General features: G+C 46.2%; 1 protein-coding gene across 2 annotated transcripts in view; it reads right to left on the minus strand.

Annotated features, from left to right (window-relative positions):
* The window catches only part of ppm1f (protein phosphatase, Mg2+/Mn2+ dependent, 1F), a 123,512-nt gene extending 113,340 nt beyond the window's left edge, over positions 1–10,172 (minus strand). Inside the window, exons 1-5 of one of the 2 annotated variants that reach the window (XM_054734299.2) lie at positions 10,018–10,172; positions 9,881–9,943; positions 9,509–9,597; positions 9,314–9,434; positions 6,276–6,373 (exon numbers count right to left, since the gene is read on the minus strand). In XM_054734299.2, the coding sequence (XP_054590274.1) occupies positions 6,276–6,373; positions 9,314–9,434; positions 9,509–9,597; positions 9,881–9,943; positions 10,018–10,104 (458 nt within the window). In that variant the 5' untranslated portion in view covers positions 10,105–10,172. The remainder of the gene's footprint in view (positions 1–6,275; positions 6,374–9,313; positions 9,435–9,508; positions 9,598–9,880; positions 9,944–10,017) is intronic. The other variant, XM_015975693.2, reaches the window with a different exon arrangement.
* Positions 10,173–11,715: the final 1,543 nt, after the last annotated feature.

Below are 11,715 nucleotides of genomic sequence, written 5' to 3' on the forward strand. Positions count from 1 at the left end.
ATCCATGCATCCATCCAACCATCCACCAATCCATCCATCCATCCACCTACTCACCCACCTATCCATGCATCCATCCACCAATCCACCTATCCACCAATCCATCCATCCATCCATCCACCCACCCACCTATCCATCCATCCATCTATCCACCCACCCACCCACCTATCCATGCATCCATCCACCAATCCACCAATCCATCCATCCATCTATCCACCCACCCACCTATCCATCCATCCATCCATCCATCCATCCACCCACATATCCATGCATCCATCCTTCCATCCAACCATCCATCCATCCATCCATCCATCTACCTATCCATCCATCCATCCATCCATCCTTCCATCCACCCACCCAACTATCCATCCATCCATCCACCCATCCATCCATCCTTCCATCCATCCATCCACCCACCTATCCATCCATCCATCCATCCATCCATCCACCCACCCACCCACCCATCCATCCATCCACCCACCTATCCATGCATCCAACTACTCATCCATCCATCCATCCATCCATCCACCCACCCACCTATCCATGCATCCACCCACCAATCCATCCATCCATCCATCCACCCACCCACCAATCCATGCTTCCAACCACTCATCCATCCATCCTTCCATCCACCCACCCACCTATCCATGCAACCAACCACTCATCCATCCACCCACCCACCCACCTATCCATCCATCCATCCACCCATCCAACTACTCATCCATCCATCCACCCACCTATCCATGCATCCAACCACTCATCCATCCATCCATCCATCCTTCCATCCACCCACCCACCCATCCATGCATCCAACTACTCATCCATCCATCCATCCACCCACCCACCTATCCATCCCTCCTTCTGTCCACCCACCCACCCAACCATCCATCCTTCCATCCAACCACCCACCTATCCATCCAACCATCCCTCCTTCAATCCAACCACCCACACATCCATCCCTCTTTCCATCCATCCATCCTTCCACCCACCCACCCACCCTTCCATCCATCCATGCATCCATCCGCTCTAGTCTTTACAACCAAACAGGATCAGTTTCTGTATCCTTGGTACCAAATCAGCCCATTCTCACCAGGCTTGTCTAGGAAGACACCATTTATAAAAAGCATGTATCTGTTTTGTTTCTAAGTGCTTTATTCACCAGTGCCTGTATGGTGTTAAAGACCGTCGTGCTGTGTTCACCCACTGTGTTACTTTATTACAGAAACACAATCTGCTGACACTTTGATGATTAAAGTAACAAAAATAATCTAATTGTTTCATTTTTCCAGTCAGTTCATATTTTTTAGCATAAACATGTCCTCTGTTTTCCTGTGGCAGCAGCCACCGACGCACACGGTGATATTTAATAGACTTAAATGCTGATTTTAAGGGAAGTATTCCAAGTATTTAGAATACAGTACCAGGATTAAGCAAAGTAATGGAATATGTTACAAAACACATGTTCAGTATTCTGTAACCACTTACAAAATGTTCTCCCAAACTGCTGATAAATGATCGCTGTCTAAAGTTAAAAACGTGTAGTGGGATAAATCTACCTACAGAGCTTTCTTTAGTTTTATTGGTTTTATTTTCCAGTTTTCCTGTCGTCACGAACAATCGTGGGTTATATATTTTTTGGATGTCGCCACTTTGAAAATGTTCCTGTGGCCGTGTGCACAATGCAGCTGCCTGGAGCGCGTGAATAATGCACGCTGCCGCTCTGTGTCTCCTCTAGAGAATCCCCGCTAGGCTGAGAGTCTTTTTTCGGGCTCCCTCTAGGTGTGTACGTTCCCAACAGCCTGTCAGGAGAACCAGGCTCCCCTTAGCTTTCTCAGGGTTCCCACTCTTTTCTTGAAATTATTTTCCAGGACTTTTCCAGGACATTTTCAAGACTTTTTCAGTGTACAAGTCAAGTTATCATAACTACGGTTTGCCGATATCCCGATATATTTAGAAACATATATGATATTGTACCTACCTATACCGTTATTTTGACAATATAGTTGTGGAAAGATTTTTGTCTTTCACAATCCCACCTGCTTTCCTCTGCTTACAATGCAACACAACTAAAACAGAAGTAATTCTCTACTTTAGTTCATACCAGAGATGTGACATTGTGGCATCATCAAGTCATCTCCATGTCCTGTTTTTGTTCTGCTCAGCAACTGAACCAGGTTAATTCACTGTGCTGATTGAAATCGTCGTCGTCTTCCTCCGCTTATCCGGGTCCAGGTCGCAGGGGCAGCATCCCAACTAGGGAGCTCCAGACCGTCCTCTCCCCGGCCACCTCTACCAGCTCCTCCGGCAGGACCCCAAGGCGTTCCCGGACCAGATTGGAGAAGTAACCTCTCCAACGTGTCCTGGGTCGACCCGGGGGCCTTCTGCCGGCAGGACATGCCCGAAACACCTCCCCGGGGAGGCGTCCAGGAGGCATCCTGACCAGATGCCCAAACCACCTCAACTGACTCCTTTCGATCAGGAGGCGCAGCGGTTCTACGACGAGTCCCTCCCGCATGTACGAGCTCCTCACCCTATCTCTAAGGCTGAGCCTGGCCACTCTACGGAGGAAACTCATTTCGGCCACTTGTATCCGCGATCTCGTTCTTTCGTTTATTACCCAAAGCTCATGACCATAAGTGAGGATTGGGACGTAGATTGACCGGTAAATCGAGAGCCTGGCTTTCTGGCTCAGCTCCCTCTTCACCACGACAGATCGGCTCAACGTCCGCATCACTGCAGACGCTGAACCAATCCGCCTGTCGATCTCCCGATCCCTCCTACCCTCACTTGTTAACAAAACCCCGAGATACTTAAACTCCTCCACTTGAGGTAGGACCTCTCTCCCGACCTGGAGTTGGCAAGCCACCCTTTTCCGGTCGAGAACCATGGTCTCAGATTTGGAGGTGCTGATCCTCATCCCAGCCGCTTCACACTCGGCCGCGAACCTACCCAGCAAGAGCTGAAGGTCAGAGCTGGATGAAGCTAGGAGGGCCACATCATCCGCAAAAAGCAAAGACAAGATTCTCCTGCCACCAAACTCGACACACTCCACACCACGGCTGCGCCTAGAAATTCTGTCCATAAAGGTAATGAACAGAACTGGTGACAAAGGGCAGCCCTGGCGGAGTCCAACCCTCACCGGGAACAGGTCCAACTTACTACCAACTATGTGGACCTAACTTACGCTCCTCTGGTAAAGGGACTGAATGGTCCTTAACAGTAAGCCACCCACCCCATACTCCTGGAGCGTCCCCCACAGGGTGCCCCTGGGGACACGGTCATAAGCCTTCTCCAAATCCACAAAACATATGTGTATTGGTTGGGCAAACTCCCATGCCCCCTCCACCACCCTTGCAATGGTATAGAGCTGGTCCACAGTTCCACGGCCAGGACGAAAACCACATTGCTCCTCCTCAATCTGAGATTCAACTATCGATCGGACACTCCTCTCCAGTACCTTGGAGTAGACCTTTCCAGAGAGGCTGAGGAGTGTGATCCCCCTATAGTTGGAACACACCCTCAGGTCACCCTTCTAAAAGATGGGGACCACCACCCCAGTCTGCCACTCCACAGGAACTGCCCCTGATGACCACGCAATGTTGCAGAGACGTGTCAACCATGACAGCCCTACAACATCCATAGCCTTGAGATACCCAGGACGAATCTCATCCACCCCTGGGGCTCTGCCGCTGTGTAGTTGTTTGACTACCTCAGCAACTTCTGCCCCTGAGATTGGACAGTCCATCTCCAGGTCTCCTGGCTCTGGTTCCTCCTCGGAATGCGCGTAGGAGGGATTGAGGAGCTCCTCAAAGTATTCCTTCCACCGTCCGACTATAGCCCCAGTTGACGTCAGCAGCTCCCCATCTTCACTGTAAACAGTGTGAGCGAGTTGCTGCCTTCCTCTCCTGAGGCGCCGGACAGTTTGCCAGAACCTCTTTGGAGCCGATCGATAGTCTTTCTCCATGGCCTCACCAAACTCCTCCCACGCCCAAGATTTTGCCTTGGCAACTGCCACTGCTGCACCCCGCATGGATATCTGGAACCTGTCTGCTGTCTCCGGAGACCCACAGACCAGCCACGCCTTGTAGGCCTCCTTCTTCAGCCTGACGGCTCCCCGAACCTCTGGTGTCCACCAGCGGGTACGGGGGTTGCCACCATGACTGGCACCGGCCACCTTGCGACCACAGCTAACAGCAGCCGCCTCAACAATCGCGGAGTGGAACAAGGCCCACTCGGAGTCAATGTCCCCCACTGCTCTCGGGACGCGGTCAAAGCTCTGCCAGAGGTGGGAGTTGAAGACCGTCTTGACAGGTTCTTCTGCCAGGCGTTCCCAGCAGACACTCACTATGCGTATGGGTCTGCCAGGTCTATGTAGCATCTTCCCCTACCAGCTGATCAAACTCACCACCAGGTGGTGATAAGTTGACAGCTCCGCTCCTCTCTTCACTCGGGTGTCCAAAACATACGGCCGTAGGTCAGATGATTAGACTACAAAGTCTATCATCGACCTGCGACCTAGGCTGCCCTGGTACCAAGTGTACCGATGGGCATCCTTATGTTCGAACATGGTGTTCGTTAAGGCCAAACTGCGGCTTGCACAGAAGTCCAATAATGAAACACCACTCGAGTTCAGATCAGGCGGGCCGTTCCTTCCAATCACACCCCTCCAGGTCATGCTGTCATTGCCCACGTGAGCATTGAAGTCCCCCGGCAGGACAATGGAGTTCCCTGATGGAGCACTATCTAGCACTCGTCCCAGGGACTCCAAAAAGGGTGGGTACTCTGAACTGATATTTGGCCCATAAGCGCAAACAACAGTCAGGACCCGTTCCCCGACCCGAAGGCACAGGGAAGCTACCCTCTCGTCCCCCGGGGTAAACCCCAACACACAGGCAGAGAGTCTTGGGGCTAGCAAAAAGCCAGTTTTGAAAAGTTTTGAATTTGCACCGTCTTCCTGACATCACACTCTCCTGCCTATAAAGGACACAAAGACATATTTTGAAAGATTGTTACTGTTTATATTGACTGTTTATTCAATAAATTAGGCCTGCTTTTCAAACCTTAGCTCTTTCATATTCTATGTATTATACTTACTGTACACACCACATTACACTTTACTGCTTATTTCACATAGTTGGATGTTCAACTGCATTTTGTTGTTCCAGTATTGGTCATTTTAGGTTAGTCCAATCATCCAGAAACAAGATTCAGGGTAGATGACTAGGCTAATATCTCCCGCTAACACCACAGACATATTGGACCTGAGAAAAAAAAATTTCTACCTCAGAGATAAGTACTTGTAGTTGTTTGCTACTTTTTTAGTCTGGACTGTACGTAGCATTACTATGATAAATATATAGTTGCCACTGAAAATCATTCTAGTTATTAATTTAGCCATGTTGAACTCAATTTAATTACGTTAACAACTTTGTTCAAACGACCATGCCAGTCTTCAGTTCTCACTGCCTCCTGGCTGCGGTCTGTGTAGCTAGCTAAAAACAGTATGAACAGCTGAGGCTCTGTCCTCTGAGCACATACTTAGTATTTTTGATAGAATCAAATTCATGAAATTTTTATCATTCACATATTTTTGTTTCTGCTGTCGGACGATAGAACTAGTATGAATTACTGAGTGGAGTGCGGGTCCGGTAGACTACCTGCTATCCGTTGCTATCCCGAAGCTCTCGTCAGGTTCGCTCGTCTCAACGTATGAGTGAAAAAAACAAAAGCTCTCCGCTACTCCTTTGTCACTCAGCAGAGAGGAGAAAAACCTCTCACTCTATAAACTGCAATAAAGCAATACTCGTGAACCGAGTCGCTACTTTTGGCCCTTCTTTGGAGAAATAAATCTAGGGGAGAAAAAATCTGTAAATCTAGCAAAAAAGACAGTTAGAAAAACAGAAGTGGAACTGGAACTGAAGGGGAATATGCAATCTGATTGGTTGGAAGCGTCATGTGGGGCACTGTGCCAGCTAGATGCAGAAATGAAAGGAGAAGCGCTGCAGCCCAATATTGCCCAATAATCCGTTTGTTTATCCACAAGGAGGGAAAATTATTTTCCAGGACAACTCAAAAATTTCCAGGACATTTTGCCATTCCCCCCATTTTCCATGTGTTTTCCATGACTGGAAAATTGGACAATCATTTTCCAGGTTTTCCAGGACGCGTGGGAACCCTTTTTCTGTTCATTTGAACCCTGTATACCAGTCCGGATCGGGACGTAACGCCCGATCCGGCTCTCAAACCACGTGATCGACATCAGTACTCTCCACTCTTACCTGGTGGGAGAAGACAGCCAGATCTGTCTGTTGGGTGTCTGCTTGTTGATGACATAGGTCCCATGGACCCCGCCCACCTTGATAGTCAGAACACCACTCTGTACAGAAACACCAACACACAAGTTTACCCCCCACCTCAGCTCACACCTCAACTAGACTTTCCACCTGCTGTGTCCCAGAACTGGACAGTGGACGGGCTAAGTGGAGGGCTTTATTGTTGTCTTTAGTGCCCATGAGCCAAACAGCAACTGACATCAGTATCTTTCAAGTCTTAAAGACGAAGCTCCCTCTAACTGTGGACACCCGTTAGTGTACCGAGAAATTCTGAAGACCAAGGTAAACCTGTTCAGGAGAAAGTTGAAGTCACATTTGTACCATCCCAGTCACAGTGGCACAGGAGTTCAGTGCCTGCCTTGTGATCGGAAGGTTGCAGGTTGGAGCCCCGCTCATTCTGCCGCTGTTGGGTCCTCGGGCACGACACTTAACTCCTCTTTCCTGCTGGTGCGGTCGGAGGGTCCGGTAGACAGGTCCAACCCAGTCTCCCGTGAGGTAGGCCCCACCCACGAGTAATACTGGCTCTTTAATGGGAAAAGATTACCAACCCCTGACTGGGGGGCTGGCATCTAACCAATAAGAACCCAACTGATTGGCCAATTTGGTGAAAAGCTCCATTTGATTAGTCAAAAACGTTATGCATCCGTTTGACAAAATGCATTATGTGTTGCAAACATTTGAGCGGACCATTCATTGCAGTTGGTTCTGTTCTTTGCAATATGCATATTGCACATACCGATATCACAGTGACGATGCAATGCAATGTAATTTGCAGCCCTACTGTGGAGCACTCACCGGAGAATGCTTGTGCAGTGATCGGTTACGGCTGATTTCTTTACTGTACTTTCTGCTTCTTGTTTTAAAAACAATTAAGCTGCGCTGAGCAGTGTCCAGCTCAGATGTTCAGATGGGAATCTTTTCTTGAGTGATTTAGCGACATCTGCGATTTAAGTGGAATAAAATGTCAGTTCGTCTGCATGTGTCGGGGTAATTCTTTCGATTCTTTCTCTGTCAAAATAAACGGCCAAACACGGGAATTGTCCGGTCAACACAAGCCCTGCTTTTAACTGTTCTGTTTTCTTGTGAAAATTGTTGCAAAGAGATATAATTTCACTTGATTGACACCAGAGCCAGGCGCACTGCGCCGTTATCTCCGTCACTGTAAATGAGGGAAAAACAAAATGATCGGATCCTTTTCTGACCTCCCCCACCTACAAAGTTTAATTACAACAATCAAACGTGACAGAGCCTGGATTTGTATTCTGAACAGTCTAAACATGTTTTAAAAAGAAACGTATGACAAAAGTGGCGCCTGCTCAGTAAAACCACCAACAGGGTGAAAAATATCTAAATATTGTCGGCAGAGACGGGCTACAACTTCTGGATCCACTTTGTATAAATCATTTTATTGAATATCTTCTTATGAAAGATAGCTTTGACGTACATGAGCGACCGGTACCGGCTGCTGTCACCTGTTGTGAGCAGCGCTCTGCTGTCTGAGGGTAGGCCCCGCCCACAACGCCGCGGCTGCTGCGGTGTTTTCTTTACTGTGGGAAACGGGTAATAATGGCTCTTTGATGGGAACAGGTTGCCGACCCCTGGTTTAAGTGTTTCAATTTTTTTTTATGAATTTGATTAAAAATAAAGGCGCCCGGCCCGGCCTGTGTCCGAGGTAATTACACAGTCGTTGGCCCGACGGCCCTCAGGCCGGGCAGACCCGAGGGCTTCAGTGCAGGGCTCTAACACACACACAAGATATCAAAGGCTAACTTTTTGAAAGTTGTAGTTAGGAATGCAGTTATCGAATATTTTTGTAATCGAGTACTCTATCGAATATTTTATCGATTAACTGAGTACTCTAATAAATGACTCTTTTGCGTTTGTAAACCATTATATCAAATAGCATGTTATAAAATATGAAAGACCTCTTGAAATGAGAAAGCAATTGCCAGTTATTCTTCAAGTTTTATTCAAAATTAGTTTTCAAAACTTCAGCACTTCAACTTTACTTCACAGTAAACAAATGCGAGCGGCTGCGGCCCAAACAGCACCAGAACCGCTCACGGCGCATGTGCAAACATGGCTCGCCAGCTGTTTCCCTATTAACACACGTCTGTTTTAATTTCTACACTTTTTTTTGTCTCACACTAACAAGGATTGTCGAGAAAGCATGTTTGCCGTGGTTATGTCAAATTATACTGATCACAAAACATTTATTTACTTCCTTTCATTTTCCTCCGCCACTCATAAATACCGGTGTCCTCCTGCAGCGATCCTGAGGGACAACGGACATCAACAACAACACAGTAAAAAGTCCGACGTGTTGTAAAAACTGCTATTTTTAGCACATTTTAAGACCAACGTGTTGCTAGCAGACGTACGGTGTGAGCTGAAACTGAGCGCTACAAATGAAAAAGTCGCACAGTGTCAGCAGAATATATAGAAATACAGGCTAAAATGCATTATCTTGTAGAGGCTCCGAGTCCGCTTGCAGAAGGGACATTTACATGTGGATGTTTCCTGGTCAGGTTGCAGCATTGAGGAATATGTTGTTGTGGTAGGCTAAATCCATTTTACAGTATTTACACTGGACTACGTTTTCCGCCTTACGACGTGAAAAATGGTCCCACATCTTTGACATTTTCTGTCTTTTTCTCACTCCACCGGGGTCCACGTTGTCCGCCATGACTTAAGAGAAAGTTAAGTTGCGTTCGCTACTCACGTGTGCATTCAGTGCAGTGTGTATGTGCGTCACTTATTTCGGTCCGGGTGAAACACGACTCTGGGTGATTGCATAGCCATGAATTAATTAAACATGAATTAAACGAAGCTTCGAGGCAGAGAATTTGACTCGAGGATTTTTTGTACTCAAATTATTCGAGGTACTCGAGGATTCGTTTCAGCCCTAGTTGTAGTATTACCATATCAGGGTGAATGTAGCCAGCAGCAGGTGGAAGTGGTCTGACGTGAGCAGGAAAACTTACTGAGAAGACCACGTCGTATTCTGCTCCTGTAAAATCTTCGTCTGCCAGGTCTTCAAAGTATTCTGCCAGACCTTCCAAAGTCTCGTCCGCCAGCTTCTCATAGGTCGCTTCTGACAGGTTTCTGTCAGAGAAGGACCCAACGTCAGCTGATTTATTCCGACCATGCAGAAGACCCCGGAGCACAGAGATGGTTACCTTATCTGGACGTGGGTGGGGTTCCCCGGGCTCCTGGGTGTGAGGTGAAGGTTTCTGCTCCAACGACCATCAGGCCTCCTCCCATCAGACTGACAGAGAAAGGAGATGACCCATGAGTGAATGTGGATCCAGCATAAAGCCCTTTGACTTCTGTTTGTTGACGTGTCAGCCATCTTGTTTATGATGTGGTTTATAGCAGAAACCCTCACACACACAAGACATCCATCTCTTCTGTTTTACCTGAAATACTCATCTATACACGGTGTTTGTAGAGGTTTAGTTTTTATGCAGCCATGCTAAGCTAACAGCCCCTCCTAGCGCCCAGGGGTACAGGTGTTTCGCTTAAATAAGTACCCGGACAGCAGCACTGACCTGAGCGGCGGCGGGCGGGCAGCGGGGGACTCCAGCCTGCTGAAGGCGAAACAACCTCCGGAGCTGCAAGGAATTCAAATCAGGTCACCGTCTTCTTGCGTGTTTACTTCATCCTGACTTTCACTTTAGAAGGTTACCTGGTAGCAAACGACTCTGCTTTGCCGCGCCGCCATCATCATGTTAAGTTTCCTTGCTGCGAAATGACTGACCTGTACAGAAACCATCGCGCTGGTGGACGCAGCTTCTTCTTCTTCTTCTTCTTCTTCTTCTTCTTCTTCTTCTTCGTTGGAGTCTGATGGCAGTGACGTGAGAATCCCATTAGCGCCACCTGTTGGTGTAGAGCAGACTCTGTCACTTCCGCATTCCAGGCGTTATTGGTATGCATAAGTCAAAAGGAGCTGATGGGACGTTGAAATAAGGGTTAATAACGTTGATTCCCGAAACTTGGGAAAGATAAAAGAGTATTAAATAATCTGAGACCTATTATCCTTCTAAATACAGACTAGGATTTTACTAAAGCTTTAGCAACTAGATTAAAAACTGGTATCTCAGAAATAATTAGCCCAACACAATCAGGATTTGTGAAAGGAAGGTCGATCCATAATAATATCCACTTGGTTCTGGACCTTTCAGATGACATTTACCTAATTAAAGATGATGGTTATATGATGTTTCTGGACTTCCACAAAGCCTTTGATTCCATCGAACATGACTTTATTATTCAATCTCTCAAACACCTTGGGTTATGGAAACCTTTCATTGATGTGATTGCGATGTTACATCACAATATTAATAGTTGTGTTTCCCTTCCAGAAGGTAAATGCTCCAGATTCCAGGTAGAAAGAGGAATCAGACAGGGCTGCAGCATCTCACTCTGGTTACTTATTATAGCCACTGTGCTGTAACTGTTTTAAATTCAAATATTAAAGGATTAGACATAAACAACCACAAATTAATTATTAGTCAGCTAGCTGGTGATACGACTCTTTTTCTAAAAAATAAGAACAAATTAGCTTTAAATACAATTAAGCCTTTCTCACAAGCTTCTGGTTTGCACGTAAATGTGGACCAATGATTATCCACAGCCATTCTGACTCTTCACTGTATGGTATGCCTGTAAAAAGTGAGATTAAATATTTAGGAATCTGGATAACTAAATGTGTAGAAATTAGTGGAAAAAAAGAATATTCTAGATCCCATTGATAAGGGCTAAATTATTTTAAATAATTGGTTACAAAGGGACCTAACAGTATTTGATAGAACAATGTTAACTAAAAATGAATCATTATCCAGACTAATCTATCCAGCATACTCCCTACCCATCCCAGCTAGAATTATGAAAGAAATTAATAGAAATAATTTTCATTTCATGTGAAGAAATAAACATCCCTACATCAGAAATGTAGACTTAGTAAAGGACTACAAAGATGGGGGTGTAAGGGCTATTACTTTAAGATTATGAACGGGATGTTGAAGATTAATTGGCTGAAATCTTTCTTAAAAAATGGTGAGGATATTTGGCTCGCCTTACCTTCTTTTGTGTTCAGTAAAGTCGGAGGTATTGACCTTTTATTGGTCTGATTCTGAAATATCTAAACTGCCTGTAAAACTCTCAAAGTTTCATAAACCGCTTCTTTTAAACTGGCAGATGATGTTTAAACATAATTTCAGTCCACACAACGTCCCACTGAGGACCAACAGGGTGAGCAGGGGTAAATCTATGTTTGTACAAGAGTGGATGACAAAATCATTTTGGTCTGTTGTGCATTTGATGGATGGTATGGGTAATATACTTGATTTGGATGATTTTAACTCATAAATATAATTTGACCTGT

This window comes from Nothobranchius furzeri, chromosome 17, assembly GCF_043380555.1.
Source record: "Nothobranchius furzeri strain GRZ-AD chromosome 17, NfurGRZ-RIMD1, whole genome shotgun sequence".
Taxonomy (NCBI): domain Eukaryota; kingdom Metazoa; phylum Chordata; class Actinopteri; order Cyprinodontiformes; family Nothobranchiidae; genus Nothobranchius; species Nothobranchius furzeri.